Genomic DNA, 22,621 nt, shown 5'->3' on the forward strand with positions numbered 1-22,621 from the left:
CACATTTTGATGACCAGAATGATTTAACAAGAACAACTTCATCAAACAGATTATCAACATTGATTGCAGCATTTCCAAGCATTTCATTATTTTTTCAGCAGCTGCTTCTATGTCAGACCACACAAAAAGGTTTTTGTTTCCAAACAAAGTATTCCCCACCACCAAAACTGTTTTCTCATAGCTTAATATAAGACAGGCAGCAATCATAAAAATTGGTAAATTCCTTCCTAATCAAGTCTACCTGGCATCCTCCCTCTTCCTCTAGCACAGGAGTACTTTTTTTGCACCAAGGGGAATGAAGTTATTATCTTGTCTTTCTTTCATGTTGGTTTTTAACTTAAGTTCTGCAACAATATAATTTGCAGTTGCTTATGTTTTCTACATGGCTAAAATCACTTTGTTGAACAAACCTAGCTGTCCCTGAACAAACCATAGGTACATTTCTCCACATTTACTCTCAAAAATCTTTTTATCAACAATGGGCACTGTTCTTGTGAACAAAAGTATGAGTTTAGCCCTTCATAAGTCTGGAGAATTTTCTCAACAGCTGTAACAAAGACAGAAATCACATATTTCCATATTGGAGAACCTTCTTGTACTCAATTTCTACATACTCACAGAATTTTTTTAGGTGTGTAACACACATAGTGTAAATATAGAAATAAATTTTGACCACCAAGCTTTTCACTTGAATAGAAAGGACATCAGCTGCAGTTTGGAGACAGTTATGTACAATATAAGCACCACAACCAACACTCACAATATTTCTTCCAGGTACCTTCTTCAATCGACTATATACATTGTTTTTTCCCTTTTTCTTTACACCTCCAAAATTTATATTGCAGTTGTCACCACAATAAGCAACAATTTTGTTTTGATAAATCATGTTTTTTTAGAGTTGGACACCAAGCAATTTGTCAAAATTTCTGATGTCACTCCAGGTATAATTTTGGCATCTTTTCAGTTTGAAGCATCTGCTGTAAATGAAATGAATTGGACCTTCATTAAGACTCTCTTCAATTCCTCTGCTACTAAAGGGAACTGTTGCATTCAAAATAATAGCCTCATTCTTTGTTTTGGCAGAACTGAACTTTGGTTCAAATAACTTTGCTATCAGTTTGGAAAAGCAGTCAGCTGTTTTAAAGCTCATGTTATTTATGGACAGCACTGAGATAAGCAAAGGTTGCTTCTTTGGCAGCTGTTAACAAGTCACTCTTTTAAGGCACAGTTTTTGTGAAGAACACATCGACTCTTGAACTTTGAGCAACTACTGAAAGACAAGCTGAATGTTTAGCACTTTAAATAGTCTTTTATGTGACCACCATGTGAAACAGAGAACTCAAATGAACACTCCAAACATTTGACTCTGCCCTCCTTGCCACAAATTTTTTCAACAATGGATATTCCTTTTGTAATTCACTGTTGAATGTGCACTTTCTTTTACCAGCTTTGGACGATAGCTTGATGAGTTGTAGCTCATTTCAAGAAGCCATTCAGTTGATAAAAGGTGCCCAAGCTTTATGCTTGTCAGGAATTCTTCGACTTCATAAATTCATTTCCAACAGCCATGAGGTTATGATGGCAATCCCTGAGTTGGAAAGAGCTAAAGAATTGAAGAACCTAGATCTGCACTTTGACCAGCTTCCCATTTAATAAATGCTCAGTACTCAGTGGCGTATCAAATCAGATGAATTCAATTTCTGCCTCTGTCTACCAGTATGACTCCCTTTACGTTATTTTGAAAGCAGATCTTGCAGCAGCTCTACAGAAAAATGCTAGCTGGTATGAGCCTATGTCATCAGATCTACAATCAAAATGAGAACAATGGCTGGTGGAACTGGGCTCGCTCTCCAGCCTGAGACTTTTGAGATGCTTCAATTCAAGAGGCTGTGGAACTATTCATTGCAGGGAATTGCACCATTTCTCAGATGCAAGTCTCTCAGGCTATGGGCAATGCACATACGTCTATCTAGTAAATAGTAAAGGAGAGGTACACTGTTTTCCGGTACTGGGTATAGCCATAGTTGTTCCATTGAAGGTTGTAACCCTACCAAGGTTAAGCTCACTGCAGCAGTGATTGCTGTGAAAATCAGTAACATAATCCGAAACAAGATGAAACTTGCAATGTTGAAACGTTTTTGGATGGACTCAAAGATTGTGCTCGGTTTCATTAACAATGAAGCCCATCATTTTCATATCTTTGTAGCCAATCAAGTCCAAGCAGTCAGAGAAACAACAAATCCAAGCCAGTGGAGATGTATCTGCACTGACCAAAACCTGGTTGACCATGCTTCTTGTGGACTCCAAGCTTCACAAATACAGACATCCACTTGTTTCACTGTCCCTTCTTTCCTTTGGGATTCACAGCTACCTGAAAGGAGATGACTCTGAAGTCAGGAAGGTTTTGGCAACCAGTGGAGAGAAAGGTCAAAGTGGATTGGCACTCCTGGAATGACTGTAGTGGTTTTCTGATTGGCTCTGGGCAGTCAAGTGTCTTGCTATAGTCCAGAGGTATATAGCAAAGAAAAAGGGGAAATAAAATATTCTAGTACAAGGGATGAAAACTGCAGAAAACAACGTTATTTGTGTACTTCACAGTACCTCCTTCCATGAGGAAATCAAGGCCATCAGTTGAAACAAAGGACCAGCCATATGACCACTGAAGAACTTTGATTCTTTCATGGACCACAATGAGATTCTAAGAGTTGGTGGAAGGCTGCAAAGAAGCTCAACAAACTACGATATGAAACATCCCATCACAATTTTCAAAAAAAGTCATTTGGTCAATTTGATCATCAAGCATTTTCATGAGAAAGTAGCTCATCAAGGAGACAGTTTTATCCTACATGAAATCTGGTCACAGGATTACTGGATCATTGGAGGAACCAGAGCAGTTTTCTCTCACTTGTACAAATGAGTAACATGCAGGAAACTGAGAGGCATGCTTACATACCCAAAAAATGGCTGATCTTTCAAAAGAGTGAACAGAATCTTCACCACCTTTCACTCACATTGTCATGGATTGTTTTGGACCCTTTGTGACAAAAATTGGTAGAAAGGAATGTAAGAAATATGGTCTTTTCACAGTCTGTCTGGTGTTCAGAGCAGTCCATAAAGAGCTACTTGGTGACATGTCAAAAGATGTCTTAATGCTCTGCGCTGCTTTCTAGCTATTCGAGGTCCTGTTTGAACTATTAGGTGTGATCAAGTATCAAATTTCATTTGAGCGTCACATGAATTGTAAAAGGCAGCATCAGAAATGGAGATGTCATAGATTAAGGATTTCCTTGTAACATCCCAGGTAGAGTTCTTTATTAATCCATTCTCTTCAAGCCACATGGGAGGGGTATAGGAGAGACAAATCTGCACCGTGAGAAGTATTCTGATGACATTGCTGAGACAACATAGCTCCAGACTTGACCCTGCCACTCTCAGAATGTTCTTCTATGAGGCAACAACCATTGTCAACAGTTGGCCTCTGACTCTAGAAAACCTCAATAAAACTAGTGCACCAGAACCTTTGACACCTAATCATCTTTTCACAATGAAGTCAAAAATCCTGATTCCTCTACCATGAAATTTTGTTCAAGAGGATTTGTATGCCACCAAGTGATGGAGGAAAGTACCTTTCTGGCTAATGAGTTTTGGACAAGATGGAAGAAAGACTATCTACGAAACCTCCAGCAGAGACAAAAGTGGACTAATAAATGTAGGAACTTGGCTGGTGGCGATATCGTCCTGTTGAAAGATGATGATATAGTAAGAAGTCATTACAGATTTGGCATGGTTATAGATGCTATGCCTAACCAAGACAATTTGCTGAGAAAAGTGAAACTCCTCATTGGGGATCTGAGTATGTCTGGGGAAGGAAAACGATTATTTCAGCCAAATTAGAACACCCTATTTACAAACTAGTTGTGCTGTTGGAGAGGAACAGTACTGAATTACTGAATGATTGAATATTGTATTTCAATAATGTCTGATGTATTTATGTGTCTAATTGTCAGGTTTCAGTATTCTCAATGATCCTCAGAATATTAAAATAATTTTGGTGAGGAGTGTAAAGTTTTGATGAAAGTTTTGCTCAACACTATTTATCTATTTTGTATCATGCAATGTTTTAAGCATCTTCAGCACCAAATAATAATTTGTATTAGTTAGAGGCAGCTCTAGCCAAATCACCTTTGTGGAATGAGAATCTTGTACATTTAAATATAGTACTAGTTGTAACTTTGTATTTCTTTCAGATTCCATTATATGCAGTTTTATCTGAATATATAACAATGCTCTATGGCTTACTGTTTAATCAGTGATATGATCCTTTGAATGTATTTTCCTGTATGAGTGTTAGATCCCGATTGTAAACTGATTCAAATGCTGCATGTAGTGATAAAGTATTGTATAAAGGAGGTGAGCATCCATACGTTGGATCAGATCCATGTGAGATTGAGACTGTTACAAGAAATATTTTCATTATCACGAAGCAGACACCAGAAACTTTCAAGATTTGGAATGTCCCTGTTTTTCTATTCAAACTACAACTGTATTTGCCCCAAAGTCAGTAAGCAACTGTTTAAGTTTTGTTGATCATAAACAAAAATATTGATTTTTGTAGGAATTTCCCCAATTCACCATGTGGGTTTGGATTTAATAATAGAATTTGCAATTTTGTTTGTAAACGATACTTGTGCATTCAGTGAACTGTAATCTGAGGAAGTATGTGTTGAGGCTATTCTGAATTCTTCATAGATTGACATGATCAAGTGGTGTATCATTCTACTAAAATGTTTTGTCATATTGTATATTTTCAATTGTTATTTTTCTTCTTTATAGTTGGTGATTACTTATTACTTAGCACTTGCTATTTAATAAAAAGATGAGTAATACAACACTTGGGTTGCACTTTTGGATCAGAATAAATTACACAAGACAGTGGGCAATTACACTATGGCTTTCTCTACCCATGAACTTATAAAATGAAAACTTAAAAATTTATGTTTTGTCAACACTGAGTCAGGACTCTATGTAGATTTTAACATTTTCTGTTCATCCTTTTTGGAGTTTATGCCTTTTTATCCAAAACTGGGATATTCCAAGACAATTCAGTGTCAACTGGGACAAATTAGTAAACTGGATGGGACACTAGGACAGATCCCTCAAACCGGGACATATGGTGAGCCTACTTATGTGTCACTCAGCAAGAAGGCACTTGGCCAAGGTCTCTTTGTTTCTATGCTTTGGACCTCCTGTTTTGAGTTCACAGCCATCACATTTGCCTTATGAAATGTCAAATATAAGGTGCCTTGAATCTGGTCACAAATTGTTTATTGTGCTCTGACAAGATTCTCCCACAGAATGGTACCTTGACTCTGAGGTATTCAGTTGCAGTGTTTACAGTGGGGTATACCATAACTGGATGCATTCAGCACTTCTATGAATTCCATGTTTTCCAACTTTGGTCCTTTATTTCTCATCCTTTGCCTGTGAATGTCAATGCCTTCAATCAAAATTGGGGGACCATAACTTTATGCATATCTTCCTATCTGCCTTTTCCTTGTGTCCTTGCTTCATACAAGCCACTCCTTGTTGAGTCCTCTTGGCAGCTCCAAATTTTGCTAATGCAGCCGTGATTTCCACTTCTGCATGTGCTTGTATTGACACCTCTTTTTCTCTCACTCACATTCCCCACAAAAACTCGTTCCTTTGCACTATACCATTCCCTTTCCATACTTGAATTTTGTAAGTGGATTTTGTTTTGCCCCTTGACAGACTGGCCAAACTATCCATGTGCATTGCTTTCATAAGTTCCTATTCAGTGCACCCTTCATCCATGTCATTGTAGTTTTCCTTCATTCTGCCCTACTCTTTCACACTGACTTCCTTCCTTACTTGACTTTTTGACAAGGGGACATCAGTATCCACTGCTGCTTATTGTCATGTGGCATTATCAACAATTTTTAATTTAGCAAGATTCTGTCATGTTTTCATTTCTTTGGTCCTCATCTTTTGTTTTGTTCCTTCTGCCTTGGCCATTCCTCACTGTCTACTTACCTCCTAGATTGGAACCTCATTGTTGTCTTCCATGCCTTCACTCTTCCTCTCTTTGAGCCCATGTCTTCCTGTCCCTTATATTATCTGTTCTTAAAGACCTTTTTTCTCTTTCTCTTTGATGTGTGGATGTCACTGCTCAGATTTATTTCCTCTTCATGTCTCTCTAAAACTTCAGCCTCTCATGAGAGCAAATTTGCCTTCACTTTCATTTCCCTACCAATTTTTATCTTTATCCTCATTCCAATTCAGATCACCTCTTATGTCCTCTTATGTCTCTGTTATTACATGGCTTAAACTGATCCCTCCTGTGATTCTGATTTATTTATTCATTGGGACCTTCCTCTTTAACTTGATATTTCTCCTATTATCCTTACAGGTTTTATTTATTGGCTAATTTATTTGGCTTATTATTTCTTTTCTCTTGATAATTGTCATCTTTTTTCATTAGATCTCTCACCTTACCATGTACCTTGCTGCTCCATTCCATCATCCTTTAGAAGAAATAGTTTGTGCTGGCACGTAACTGCTCACCATAAATTTCTCTCTCATTATCTGTACCATCTGTCTCTTTCTTGCTCTTCAGGTTACCATCTACCTGCCATCTTTATCCCAATATTTTCTCTATGAGTAAGTAAGTGATCTTTTTATACTGTTTTCTTTTACAGGGACCTTTCACATGTATACAGATCCTGCTCAATGGCAAGTGTTGCCTGATCAAGTATATTTATTCTTAAAACAGTAATTTACAGCCATTCAGGTCAGTAATGCCTACTGTTGAGATGGGATGTTCCACAATACCACTTGTAGGTTTTTCCTTGAATTGTTTTGTGCTATAAATATATTTGCCCCATACCATACACTCATGGACTAACACAAGTAAAGCAGAAAGATATTGCTGCCCATCTATGCTGCTCTTTAGTTTGGCTGTATCATGAACAGTCTGTTTTCTGGTATAAGGTTTCACAGTCACCTGTTGCACTGTATCAGTCAGTTTCTAACTGCTCTAGTGGTGGACTATGGATGCTTCCTACTGAGTGTGCTCAATTTCACTCAGTTAAAAGTAGGGCAGTGGTATTCTGCCACTGTCAGTGGTGTATAGATGATTCTTCTTCCACAAACTTAATGTTCTTTCCAGATGTTGCTTGGTTTTGGACTGGAGTTGAACTGTTACATTATCATTTGCATTCTTATTGTTGTCTGGAGTGAGTTCCTGGGAGTTACTGGTGTTGATTGTGCTGAGCATGCATACATAATGATGTTGGTTCTTAGAACAGAAAATTTTTTTCACTTTCATTTTTCATGTTTGAGGTGAATGGACTGAATATTTATATCACAGTACAGTTGGTACTGGTTGAAGTATAACTTCCAGTTATGGTATGTTTTATATATTCTTTATTCACACAACTCTTAAAGCTTCCTCCTGGCACTTTCTGTGCTACACTGGCTTCTCCACCAGGTCAGTGTAAAATTCTAGCTGCTATGTGAAAGGAAGTAAAATTTTTTCTTTGATAGATTGTTCAGGAATAGTATTCATGATGAAACTTTGTAGAATGGACAGCAGCTGCCTGTTATGGACACGCAAGTGTAGAAGACAATGATTTGAAGGTCTTCCACCTTTTGTCTTCAGGTCAGTGTGTGTAGGAGTTGTCAGTCTTTTATAGTATCCTGATGGATTGTGGAGAGCATGTTATGATTGGTTGGATTATCACTGTTTTCTGATTCGAAGAGAGATTTCTTGTAAATTCAACCAATGGCAGCCACAGGTTACTCACCTCTGGTCTGGAATCTCTGTTTAGTGAATGTTTAATATTGTTAATATAAAATGATTCTTTGACTTTTTCTTGTCTTCCAGAATTTGTCTGTGTTGATGATTCTAGTTTTCTCCCAGTGTATTCTGTGTCCAGTTGATGTGGTGTGCTCTGCAATAGCTGGATTTTGTGTTTTCATGAGTCTTATACTCTTATAATATTCTTTTATCCTTGTTGCGAGTTTTCTTCCTGTTTTTCCAATGTATGTATCATTGCAGTAACACAGAATTTCATAGATGACATTTTTGAGATTCTTCTTTGGTAGGTTGCTGTTTGTTTTTACCAGAATGGACCTTTAGGTATTGTAGAATTTCCACCAGACTTCTATGTTGCATTTCTTGGCTATGCATTTGAGTTTTCACTAAAATGTTGCAGGTATGGTAGGTAAATCCACCAGGACACTATAAAAGACCAATAACACTTACACAAACACTGACTTGAAGATGAAAACCGGAAGACTTTCGAAATGTTGACCTCTACACTTATGTCTCCACAACAGGCAGTTGCTGTCCATTCTACAAAGTTTCATCAGGTAAGATTTTATATTGAAAATTGACATTTTTCTACACTGAAAATGTATTTCCAATAGATTCTTTTACTCCTACTTACATTTCCCACCCTTCTTCTCCGGTTATGGTTACTTTTTCTTTTTATGTTACTTCCTTTTAAATTGAAATTGAGTTAAACTGCATAGAAGGATTCGGCTATACTAGGAGTTGTGTTGCACTCCTGTTAGTGGAGGATTGTCCTTTATCACTTGCATACTAACATGCATCTTCCTCACACCAGTAGAGGGCAGTATAAATCAGGGAAAGCTGTTATATCAGCAAAGGTAAGAATCTATCAGAAATACATTTTCAGAGTATGAAAATGTTAACTTTGCATAAAAATGTTTTTCTTCTCAAAACTTAGCAAGGTTAACAGTAGAATTCCATCTAAAAACGTAATTTTAATGCATCAAAGAAATATGCAATAGATAACAGACTGTTGTATAAATAACTGAAATGTACCTCCTTTAAGAAACAAATGTGAAAGCTGACCCATAAACAATTTGTATGTTATGTAGTCAGCTTGGAATTCATAGTTGTATCCTTTGATTTACTATAATGATGCTGATCAAATCAGTTCTGTCATCTGTTAGTAGCATATCTCTTGATCCTTTTGAGAAATCATTTTAGTAGCTTTCTGGTCTTTTCTAAAGATATATTTGTATACAATGATATTCTACATCAAAACTGGCACCATGCATATTACGATAAAACTTTAATTGTTCCATTTCGTGAGATAATTCAGAACTGCCCTTTGAAAATTATTAGTTGGTGGTTAATCACTTCAAAAATTTAAATAAAAGATTAGCTAAGTCTGGTTATAGATTTTAATGTTAAAAACTATAGTTTGCAAGACATTATTTTTTATAAATTTTGTGTAAACCGCAAAATACTTCCTAGATAACTACCTAATGATCTAATGTTCAAATACTATCTTTCTTTAGAATATTACCTTTCTGCAATTTCATGACTTATTTTCACAATTTACCCTTTTGTTAGAAGGATCATGATTCAACTTCACAGGTGTTGAAAAACATTAAAATACTTTCAGCTTGGTTCAAATATTTATCTTCATCTAATATTACAATACTCTTTCCCTTATCAGATTTAGAAATGACAGTTGGTCATTTTTACATAAATTCTTAAAAGCTGTCAATTATTTAGAACTAAAATTAATAAAATGTTTATACTCAATAGTATAAATATTAAAAGCAGCTAGAGCTGTATCACTAATCTGAGCTCTAATATTACTAAAAGACTGACCATATTTATTGATATGACAATAATTGCAAAATTTGTTATGTTGAGAAACCACTTGAACTAAAAATGTTTTCCCAAGCTGGCTGGTATGGATATTAAAACCTTAATTAAAATAAGGTTTCAGTTTCCATACCAGCCATCTTGAGAATCCAGTAATTGCAAGGACTGTTCAAACACTACAAAGTAGTTTTCAAACTTAAGTCCTAATGACACTTAAATTTCATATCAGGAACTAAACCTTACACTTTGAATAAGTGTAACAATACTGTCACATTGTTCTGTCAATGAATGTTTTCCTAACTATTACCTCAAACTGTGTAACATATTCAAATGTTTTTCTCTAATCTTTAAAATAATTTTATTATTTTGTGATTCAGTACACAATTTAAGTGTACAAAATACACACATTCTGTTTCATCCTCTAATAATTTAATTCCTTTTTGAATTTTCATAATAGAATATAATTTTTTTTGTCTAGTTTGAGAGTTAAATAATTCAGTTTCAGTTTTGTTATACTGGCTGGAGTGATGGAACTGAAGAATCAAAACTTTAAAGTAGATGAAGGGTAGAAATATTTTTAAACATTTTCTTTCATTGATATTTGCTTACTTTTAGAAAGTTTTAAATGTATTTTTTAACATTTTTCTACTGAATCAGCAGTTCTTTATTATACATATTTTTTTAATATTAACAGTTAACTTTTTCTTTCAAACTCTCAAATACACTACTAGAAGTATGACAACTACCTTATACTTTAAAATATTAATCCCTTTAATTACCATTATTAAAATGTATCATACTTTATATCTTATTATCCCATTTTTTATTAAATATTCACAACTCAATGAAAAAATGAATTTAGCATTGAAGCTACAGCAGAAAGGCACAGTTGCTAAATAGTACAACCTTGGACAGACACCATGGTTTTCATTATGCATAAGATGAAAAGTGGAACTCTTTAACTGTAAATGAATACAATTAAATCAAAGTAAAGAGAAACAAGAAAACAGCTTTATTTGGTGAAGCAAAAAATCAGTAAATAGCATGTTAGACCACAGGTTATTTTTTTCACACTGCATATATGTAACTTTTTTTTTCGTGGGATACTAAAACATCCTCACTTGAGCAAAGTCCTGTTGAATAAAATTTCTAAAGTAATAATTGGTATGCAGATGATACTTTGATAATATTTAAAAGACCTTTCAGGTGTTCTGTCAATTAATGAAAATGTTGTCTCATGTAATACATTTCTAAATGTTTAACATAAAACATTCTGTATTTTTATTGTAAGTAACCCAAATATCTTTATGAACCACATTTTGTTGAGTGAAAATGTTGCACACTATCATTTTGTGTTTTATATATTTTCAATGATTTTGTAATTTGAGTAATAACACTGTATACACATGTATAGTTCTCTTGAGCATATACATCCATTACATGTTTCTGTAAATATTAAAGGTTTGAAACCTAGGTGATTTCTTAATTTTCAAGATACCATACTCTGTGGCAAATGACACATGTTTGTGTACAAATTGAAGAGATTATGACCTCTGTTGTAAATAAATGAAATATACATTACATGCTACACTTTAGTATTAGGATTTTTTCTCTCAACTGATAGAAACTGGAATTGGCGTTATCAAATATGTGATTGGTTAGAGGAGCTTTTAAAAACACACAATGTTTCTCTTGCCAATATACATCTAGGTCCCTGCAACTTGCCAGATGGTGGCCAATGCTGTACATTAATTCTTTTTACCATCAACATAATTTGCCTGGCTTAAACATTGAAATAGCTGGAATTATGTATTTCAAGTACCAAGTGGAAAACTGGTTATTATAAAAAACATCTCTAGTTAATTTTGAAACATATTACTTTATGTATGGTATTTATCAGCACTGTGGTTGTGATGATGTATTACACTCTATTTGGTATGTTGTGCCCTAATAGTGCACCTTTCCCTTTCATTTTAGTGATTATGGATTATTTAAGTTTGCAGAATTCTCATCTGTTGTAGACATTCTAATATGATTGGAACTTTCAGTCTAGTCTTGCTTATGTATCATAGTTGTGGTAGAATACACCTTACTGCATTGATTTTCTGCCCTAATTTCTCTTAACTCTTAAACAGCAGGAATGTTGTAGGTAGCAGTATCAATTAATTATAGCTGCTTTTTGAGGGCTAAAGTAGCCTGCAGGAACTGCAAAAACAGGATTCAATGAATATTGTATCACAGAGCATATGTTGTATTTTACATGCCTGTAATTGAGCCTTAATCGATTGAAAGAGACTATACACAGAATATAAACAATCACAATTTTGACTGTAGTAAACAAAGTCATGTTTTAGTATTTGGTCAAATGTTTGTTGTCTATTGGGGACAGAGTGCTTTATTTGTGTTCTCTGATCAATGTACCTTTAGTTGTCTTGTGTTAGAGTCTAATGGCTAAGTAAACATAATCTGTGCACTTGAAGAATCTCATTGTGTCTCCAAAAAATGTCTACAAATGCCTATGATGCTTTTTATCATCTAGTACACTTCTATCAAAATACTTAAATACCCTTCATATACTCTTAAAATAAAAGAACGTGTTACATTATATATATATACATATACTTCTCTCTCCTCAGACACAGGTGTTATTCATGTGATTGATGGTTGCTTTCTATCATCATGAGATTGGAAATACCCCTGGCAATTCCATAGTTTGATATTAGAACAAACCATTGTTTCTATTCATAGTATAGTTCTTATCACAATGATCTTTTTCAAAGGGTAAACACACGCAACAACCATCATGACAAATCTATTACTTGTATTTTTTGTATTATTAATGATAAAATGCAGCCTTTTTGATTTAATTTAATACTTTATTTTTCCCTGAAATTCATTTAAAATTCTGTGTTTTTGTGAAAAGTATTTTTTCATTTATCCTGCATGTTTTGGGAGCATTGCTGAGAAGCCTCTGTGAACAAAATTTAGTGAAAGAGGTTTTGAATTTTTATAATAATGTTTTCCTTGATATACACTTTACTACTAAAGAAAAATATGATTTGCAACTTTCTTTCTTTATTTATTTGATACCAAGATTGTTAGTTAAGGGTGTTTTTGAAGTTGATTGGTATCATAAATGGTCTTTCACCAATTTATTCTTCTGTTATTAATATTTTATTCCACTGGTGAGAAAAAGAATGTAATTCATATTTTAAGATATAGATATTATAAAGTATCAAATACACTTATTCTTCTCAGAATAAATTTGAGTTAAGCAGTCGTTGTTAAAGAATGACTTTTCCCTCATATGTGGTAATGAATTTTATTTTCATACCACTTGTATAAAGTGAGCTCCAAGAAAGAGAAACATCTATTCTGATATGATATCTTACTTCTACATACATAAGAGCTTTTCTCTGCTTGCACTGACCTTTTAATGCACAGTTTTTACTTGCCACTAGTCTTAAGTCTCTCACCTAAAATCACATGTTAACATGTGTTATAGCTGCTTTGTAGCAAATAAACCAGCATGTGACAACCTTCCACCAATAGTAGTGTGGCACACTCTTCTACCACAGCTGTCTTCTATACTGTAGAACATAATCAACTTTTCTCAGTTTGATATTTATGTGAATGATGTTTCTTTTTTTCACTTATGAACTTTTCAGATGTAGGTATTTTTCAATGGAAGTATTTACAAAGCCATTGTTTTAAAAGTGTACTAACTTCCACATTGTTCACACTAACTTATCAACTACATTGACATTGAGATTGCCTATGCATGTTGTAAGAGGCAACAGTTTTTGTATTAAGGGTAATGGAGTCTTTCATGTGACCTGAGTTTTGTTTTTGTTCCTGACATATCTATGCCTATGTTTCTTATTCTTGAAAGAAGAGATTTTGCCAATTTTTTTCTACCTACCTTTGCCTTATCTTATTCCCATATGGATTTGATTCTGTCTCAGCCTTTTTTAGTGATTTTGTTATTAGATTTCTCAGGTATCTTTTTTACATATTCAGTTATTCTTCCTCACTACTTTTATGATTTACCATCCTTCCTTTATTACCTCATATGATTAGGAAGGACTTTGCTGTATTGCTTTTCTTTGACTCCAAAGCTCTAAAGTTTTTTTCAGCAGACATGGGGGAAGATCTGCTATCTTTTCATCATCATTTTTAGGCTTAAGTTTTTCTACCTTCATCTTACACACACTACCAATTTTCATTATTTTTCCTTCTTTAATAACCTTCTTTCTGTAGTAATCCACCATTTACCCATAGGGTTTTCAGCAGCTACTCATTCACTTATCTTTTCCACAGTGGCATCTTTATCTTCCTTGGCATTTTCACTTCTTATTTTGTTGATTTCTTGCTAGAGTTCTTGGAGTATGATTCCTTTGTAATTCAGTTTCTTTTGCCTCCTATATATCTACAATGCCTTCTTTTGGCTCCTTTTGTCTGCCTGTATGACTTTACTGGTAATTTTTGTGTGTATCATTTTGGATCACATGCCAATAATTTTGCTTTATCCTCTCTATTTTACCATCTCTTCCATGCTCCTTCTTTACCTCCTTCCATGTCTTGTCTCTTCCTTCCTCTTCTCAGTCTGTCATTACTTCCCATTTATCCTTTCACCACTTGTAGACTTCAGTGCTGTCAGTCAACACAGTGATTGCCCTGTAATTTTGGTGTAGTGTAAATGCAAATCAAAATTTTCAAAATTTCTCAGCACCTGCTAAAGATCTTGCTTGAAAATATTTTTGCAAATTTTTAATGCATTATTGCTTGTTGTTTGAATTCATTGATGTTTGTCATATGATTTATTGTCTCTGGACAGAAAAATATTTCAGTAAGACTACTTGTTATAATCTCAGATGTTTTGATAATTATTTTAAATTTATAATTTTGAGATGAAACTGATAATAACAGTTGTAAAAGTAAACCACACTGGCTTAGATCTCTTATAATAGTATCTTAATTATTTAATTGCCTTTATGACGTATTTTTCATAGCACATTAGGTTTGTGGCAACTAATTTGAGACATCACATACTAGTTGATGTGAGGCAGTACTCTAAGTACTTAAATAAGCAATATCCTCATAGCGTAACAAGAATTAATGTGTATGGATTATTTGTGTGTTGTTTTTTTTCAGTCCTTTAATGCAGATGTTTGATAAGAAGTATTTCATAACATTAAGCAAAGAAGAATGTTGGGAAAGGAGAAGGTAACCAATTTTGTAAAGCACATGATTTAAGAAGCTTAATGTAAGATAAATTAATATTCTTATTATACTTTAAGGTAAAGTTTATTTCTGGATTTTGATTTAGGGTCTGTAATTGGATAGCTGTGTTGTGTATGAAACATTTCTTTTCTAATATCAGCCTTAATACTGTACATGTTGGTGAGCATTGTTATTACTCAGAATTTTACTTTGTTTTAGCTTATCAGTGTTCAGTTATACTGTATAAAATTTCATCATAGTTAGACAAGTATGTTCTTATGGTGTTTGACTATTCAAAGCTAACTGGAAAATGCTGGTCAAGAAAGTTCAATGATTTTAATTATTAATTTATTTTAGGCATGTTTTAAGAACATTAGATTGATAGCTGTACAAGAGCTCTTTTAATTTTTTTGTACAGTTAGACCGGGTTTAAATTATATTGCCTTACTAATTTTGTATAGCTTCATATATTTGATTATCAATTTTATTTTTTCAAAACAAATCTAATTTTAATGTTTTGTTGCTGCTTGTTAAATACGTGGTGCTGATGTTTAATATTTATAAAAATCAAAATCTACTTCTTACTTTGATCAATATGATACATTAAAATCTTAGTATTAATTTGACTGGTGCTAAGTTACTTCAAACAAAGAAATGCATGCAAATCTATAGAAATGTTAAAAAAGAAGATGATTGTAAATATATTGAATGAAATTCATTATGGAATATTTTTATTTTATTGACATAATATTGCTTAATATTTAGGATCTCAATTGCATGGTTGTTTTTCTTGTAGATAAAATATCTTGTTTCACACTTAGTCGACACTTTCTCTTGTGGTATACTGTGTTTAATAAAATATTTAGGTATTAATACAGCTAGAAATTGAAACTTGAGGGTATCAAATGAATACTGGAGCTTCAAATTATAACATTTTAATAAGTCTACAGTGTAAACATTTTACATAAATAGCTACTTACTAGTATCCTTTGTTCCAAAATATATCTACCTCCCTTCACATTTTAGCTTTAAAGTTGAAAGTTTATCTTCTTTGCTCATATAAGCATTGGTATGAATCTTACCTTGCATGCTCTAGCCTTTATAGCCCACATAGGAGAGAGAACTTTTTGTTGGGTTAAAGTGTGAGAAGAGGTAAGTGTTACCAAAAACACATTTTCAGTATAGGAAAATAGTACTTTTAAAGCACAACTTTGGTATTTTTTACCAGCATTCATATCATATTGTCATGTGGAAGCAAGTAATGAAAGGAACAGATACACAAAGAAAACTGTTTGTTATATAGATCTAGCATGTAATATATTTCTCTGATAAACTACAGGAAAAACCAGCTAAATTTCATAATTTCTTTCTGATTATTTTAACTGAGAATTCAACTAAATGTGTTAATGATGCCAGAAGCTCTTTTAACATGTCATGTTTCATTGATTTGAACACACATAGCACATTTTCATTGTCAGTTGACTTGGAAACCTTTACCAAAGGGATTAGGATAGCACTAATTAATCTTCCTGTTATTATTCTTGAATGAAAATATAAATGGATGGAAAAATCTCTTTATTAATGTTGTTTGGAAGTTCTCTAAGTTTAACAAATTTGTTCTTGTGTTTTTGGTAATAACTTTAAAGAACTTGAATTTAAAAAGGCAGATTTATGCCTTTAATATCAAAAACTTTTTCTTATTGCACTACTCTCATGCTGTTAACAAACATGTGATTGAAGTTAAGAATGCCCTTGGCATGTTTGAAAGCATGCATCAAATTACTTATAGTTATCTATTCTCTTGCTTCCCAAGACTTCCACTTCTCTATATATATGTGTAGGTGCTGCTTTCCCACCATGATGTGGATTTTCTTGTTTACAGTCATGCTGTGAACTATGTTACAATGAATTTTGTAATAAACTTTAATACAAATGTTTCAAACACTATAGGAATTTGTAGTAAACATTTGTACATCTTACTTGTTCAATCTACCTCTGGCATGCAGGGTTATTCTGTGGTTGCATTGTCAGCCATTACTGACTGATGTAATTAGACTGTTAATGACAAATCATCTGTCGTTGCCCCTAGTACTTGTGTTTCATGATGGTTTGGATGATTAATTTGTGTAGCATTTACCATTTTGTCACAACTTTAGACAAGACTGATCTTTTGCTTAAGACTATTCACCTTCAATGGCTGTTACCCCTTATCTTGAGGAAACCTCAGCTGGTTTTAATTATATTTACATATTATCTATTTTAACTCTTGTTTCTGTTTCTGTTACACCTGAAGGTATTAGTGACATACTAAGATGATTCAGTATTTTAAAATCTTTCACCTCTTTGTGATATTCAGGTTGTTGTTAATGTTATTAGAAACAAACAAAATATTCATGAACTTCATATTCCTCTTCACATATAACTTCACAGTGCTTTGATCCTCATATTAGATATTGTGAGAATGGTCTTCCTTGTGTTTTTTTACTTTGATTCATTGCTAGTTTTCATCCCTGTTCAGTGTAATTTCTCTTATTTTGAGATTTTCTTATTCTGCACAACTATTAGCTGCTCTCATTCTCCTTATTCTTTTAGTCAGGTTCAGATATGTACTCTGCAGTCTCCAACAACTGTGTGTCTAACTGATATTGATTCTGTTATCACATGGCTGTTATATTCCTTTGATGCTTTAGCCCATCATGCTGTGTTCCAAAGTTCTCATCTTTTCATATTATTTAAACTGATCTTGCAAAATTCTTTTCAGATCTTTTGCAGAAACTTGTTTTCTGTTTAGGAATAGATTAGGGTTTTATCATCACATTTTGCTCCTAGTCACTCTCCCTCTTTAAGACAGCCAGCAAGTAATGTTTGTCCTACTGTTTTTCTTTTGTTTTCTCCTTTTTGGTAGATGCTTAGTGCACCTTGTACTTTTCAAATCTTCTGAGTGGTCTAACATTGAAGATGGATCATTTTACCTGTTCATCAATTCACCTCTTTATGGAGGACAACTCTTTCTGGACTTTTGGGTGAGATTATGCAGGTAATTAGTTTATGTGAGGTATTTTGCCCCTACTGTCAGAGACATCTGTTCTGTTTTGAGGACAGTGGCATCATTTCACAAAACCATTTCCTTGAAGTGTATTCAAATGTTTTACATTCAGTGGGCCCATCGTTATTTATAGTATCTGATTAGCATCATTTGCAAATGTAGACCAACAACAGTTAAAAACTGTGAAAAGTGTTAATGAGGAAACAAAATGATTAGTTCCTAATTTTTAGACTTGAATATTGGATTATTTACACTAGATAACCTGCTAATGGAAGAATTATGCTACTACACTTTCAGGATTTGAGATTCATTTGGGTAAACATACAGTGCATCAAAATTGTGAAAAGTATTCTCAGGAAAAGTAAAAGAATGCATAGAATTTAATCCAGAACTTAAGAGCCTCTAGGACTATCAAATGAGCCCTGTACTATGGCCATAATGACAACAATTACTAAATTTGTATTTGGAAGACAGAAATAAAAATATATATACATCTATTATGATTGAAGCACAATAAGTTACATGGTAAAGTAGGGAACTATGAATTAGTTAAGTCACAATTGGTGATGTTTTAAACACATTACATTTTAAGCACGTGTTTGTTGGCAGCATAAAAGCAACTCAATAAGAAAAGTTGTTTTGTATGTTATATTCAAAAATTTCTACAAAGACAGTTCTCATTCTTTGAACCTTTTAAAAATAATAAATAAAAATATAACTGGTAGGCCAAACTATGCAAGGTCATCATGATTCATTTTTTAATAAATGCTTTTTTCTAAGTTTGATATTTTCTACAGTAGGTAAGGTAAAGTGAACCCATTATTTCATGTTTATATGGTTGTTTAAGGGTTCGAATTTATAGTCCACCTGACCCTCCTGGTTATTTTGATAAGTGTGTCTGGCCAATGTATATGAAGAACAAAAAAGAAATTGAAGAAAATGTGATGGATGTAGGTATGTGGTTTAAGGATGATTGATTAATATCATTGTGTATAAAGTTTTTAGTCATAATGTGACAGTATGAAATGGACCAGTTAGTTACTTCAAAGATGCTGAAAATCTCTATGTTATATGCACTGTAAGTTTTATAAAGATATGTGTTATGAAACATGTTGTGGATATGAGTAACTATTTGTAAATATATGATTGTCAAGCTCAACAAATGTGTTTAATACCTGTACTTAAACGGTATTCATTTACTGTATTTTTCCAAAAAGAAGTAGACACAGAAACTATCTTATGTTTTCTAGTTATTTATTTTTCAAATACTTAGTCATCATGAAGATATTAATGATTTTCTTACAGAACAGAGTGTAATGATAAAAAAATTGTGAGTAAATTTTCAAAAGATATTTGTTGACACACATTTTCTTGTGCCCTTTATGTCATTTGGATCATAGTGACTTATAAGAAAATAAAAGATTTTGCATAATAAAAAATCAAAGGTTTTATTAAAAATTGATATTTATTGTGAGTCAAGAGCCATGTAGCATCAAACAAGGTTTATCTATTGCATTTAGTCTTCCAGTGGGGTGGCTGTAAGTCTATGGATTTACATTACTAAATCAAGGGTTTGATTCCCTTCAGTGGACACAGCAGATAGCCTAATGTGGCTTTGCTATAAAAAACACATACATGTAGATTTAAGTGAGAACCAAATGTTGTTTTTAATTTTATTAACATTACACATGACCATATTCTACAATGCAAGATGTGAGATGAACTTTACGTAAATAAGAGTCCCAGTTCTGTCTGATTACAATGAAGAACATGGTTTCAACATGATGTCCATTGTTTATTCCTGAGTAATACCAACAGGAATTATTTCACCTCTATACCTTAAGAGAATGCAGAAATAACTGTATAAATGAGTATTTACTTGCAAGATTTCTTGGTTTAATGTATATAACCCTCTTGTAAACATTCTTATACTTTTCCAAAATAGTTCAATAAGCATTTTGTATCCTTTCTTTTTATAAACGTAATTTAGGTTATTTTTTTTAAAGAAAAAGAATAATGTTTCTTGACATTTGATCCCTATTCAGGTAGTATTATTTAGAATTCTTAGCATATTATGATGTCTTCTTGAAGATTGTTTCTTTTAAAAATTATTTGAATACTTAAACCTGTAGATTTGTTATTACAGTAAATTGTAAAGAACTATAGTTTCATTTAATTGTTGGCCCAACATGGCCAGGTGGTTAAGGCACTTGACTTGTAATCTGAGGGTTGCGGGTTCAAATTGCTGTCACACCAAACATGCTCACCCTTTCAACCATGGGGGTGTTATAATGTTACAGTTAATCCCACCATTCATAGCTAAAGGAGTTGGCAATGGGTGGTGATGACTAGCTGCCTTCCCTCTAGTCTTACACTGCTAAATTAGGGATGGCTGGTGCAGATAGCCCTCGTGCATCTTTGCACAAACTTCAAAAACAAACAAACATTTAATTATTCAATTTAAATTTGAAATCCACAAGTAATAGTGGAAAAAGTCAACATATTCATAAAGAATCAAAATTACCTTAAAATTAATTTATTGTTAGATGGGTTAACAAGTTAAAATTATCTTAGTGAAATGAGTCAAACAAGTTGGAATGGCTTTTTATAATAATCTTATTTGTAAGTGCAAAAGTATTTTTGTATAAAACAAACCCTCTTTAGACAAAATGTAAACATCTGATTTGTTTCTGTTGAACTTACTAACTTGAACAAGATGTCAAATAATTCAGTTTTTGAATTATTTAAATGAGATGCCATTTACATACTAAATGATAATGACTTTTGGTCATTTGTTTTGCCAGTCCTACTTACCTTGCAGCTTGTTTGTGTGCAAAATATAGTTTTTTAGATTGTTCATGGGAAAAGCCTGGAAATGTGTTTTTAAATTTACATCTATCACCATAATATAAAGTCCAAAGTTGGTTTTATTGTTGTGCTTGAAATTATCCCAAAGTACTCAAAGGTTTTTAAATTGTTGTAGTTATGTCTCATTGATACATACACAAAACAGAATTATTATTGTTGTTGTTTTATTTTTTACAGTGATTTTTGATGGAGCAGAAGAAACAATTTCTATCCTTGAGAAAATTTTAAATGATATTGGAGCAAAGCAAGATACATGAAATTATTTCTTATATATATAAAAAAATCATACCTGTTTTTACTGCAGTAAGTTAAACTTGTGTTTTAAACCAAAACTTATGAAGCATAGTATTTTAGTTATTGTTTTAATTTTTTATTACACATACACAATAACTAAAAAGTTAATCCACTAATCATTTAATTCTCATGAAAATGATTTCTTACAGTTTCAGAAAGTCAACTGCAATTAATTGTAATATGTTTTCAGAACTTTTGTATCTTAGGAACTCTTTCCCAAATTTTTCATTGTGCTGAAGGTCCAATGGCCATACTTGTACATTATTATGTGACACTACAATTTTCATTGCAAAAGTTTGTGTAAAGGATGGTTGAAGTCAGTCTTGAACTACACATTTTGACAAGATCCTCCACTGTACTAGAATATTGTGTTTCAAATCATATTTAAACAGACAAGAGGCACAAAATTTCATTTAAGTTGTATCCTAAAATGAATTCAGATAGGTGACAGTATTGTTAATTGTAGTCATTTTTCTTAAGAAGGAAATCATCTACACTGTGGATCCAATGTTCCAGGTGTTGCACATCACACACATACACACCCAAAAAAAACAACAAAAAACATCATGATCCACATTTTAAAGTTGTGGAAGCAGTGTAAGAGTTACAATCATACCTCACTCTGATGCTGTGTTGTGGTGTATTAAATGCCAAGTTATGGTTGATTTACATAATCAATGCCAAATGAAGCATGATACTTTAATCTGAACTTAACCACAGCCTTATATAAGGAATAAGTTTTGTGACTTAAAAACAATCCCATTTAGAGTAAGTTATCTAAATAAATCAGTACGAAAAAGTAGCTGAAAGACTCATTAATTCTAACCAGTACAACAGGCTGTCTAGAAGGATTTAGTCATAAATCAGTACATAAGAGAACTAAAACCTATAAAAATTAGTATGTATTGACTCATCATTGTTGTAAGTCATATTATGTGAATTCCACTTAAAGGTTTTGTTTGCCTGTCTATTATAAAAACAAATCTATGCAATGGGATATATGTGATCTGCCTGCCACAGGTATTGAAAACCTTTAAGACTTAGTACTTAGTCAAAAATAAGTAGTAATTGATGATCATTTGAACTGTTTAAAAAAACAACAACAAAAAAGTGTTTAGATGATTTTAGGTAACTTTTTAAATTTAAATATTCTTTGTAAAATGCTTCACTTGTCTATTATGAGAATAAACTGTCTTATAAAGTGACTTTGTTGAGTGACTATTTATTTGCCTTTATTATGGTTTCTTCTTGACTAAGAACATTTCACTGCCTATATTCTTTTAACTATAGCTAAACATCTATACACACAATTTGCTGATCATCATCATGAATATATGTGAACCTAGATGTTAATTGTTTCAAAAATTAATTGTGCTCCCAAACCTTTGAAGGGTGGAATAAATATTCATCTGTTCGTACATAAATGTGTAGATTAGTTATTTGTATATTTATATATTTCATAATAAGTATAAATATTGTATAAGCATAAAATTTTCTAAATTCCTATATGTGTTCCCTCAGTG

At 32.9% G+C, this 22,621-nt stretch overlaps 1 protein-coding gene across 6 annotated transcripts in view; it reads left to right on the plus strand.

The window, feature by feature from the left end:
• LOC143240114 (nicotinamide riboside kinase 1-like) overlaps window positions 1-22,303 on the plus strand; it is a 52,253-nt gene extending 29,950 nt beyond the window's left edge. For 5 of the 6 annotated variants that reach the window (XM_076482054.1, XM_076482026.1, XM_076482016.1 and 2 more), the window contains 3 exons: window positions 14,822-14,893; window positions 18,784-18,890; window positions 20,982-22,303. In XM_076482054.1, the coding sequence (XP_076338169.1) occupies window positions 14,822-14,893; window positions 18,784-18,890; window positions 20,982-21,061 (259 nt within the window). In that variant the 3' untranslated portion in view covers window positions 21,062-22,303. The remainder of the gene's footprint in view (window positions 1-14,821; window positions 14,894-18,783; window positions 18,891-20,981) is intronic. The other variant, XM_076482059.1, reaches the window with a different exon arrangement.
• Window positions 22,304-22,621: the final 318 nt, after the last annotated feature.

This window comes from Tachypleus tridentatus, chromosome 2, assembly GCF_004210375.1.
Source record: "Tachypleus tridentatus isolate NWPU-2018 chromosome 2, ASM421037v1, whole genome shotgun sequence".
Taxonomy (NCBI): Eukaryota; Metazoa; Arthropoda; class Merostomata; order Xiphosura; family Limulidae; genus Tachypleus; species Tachypleus tridentatus.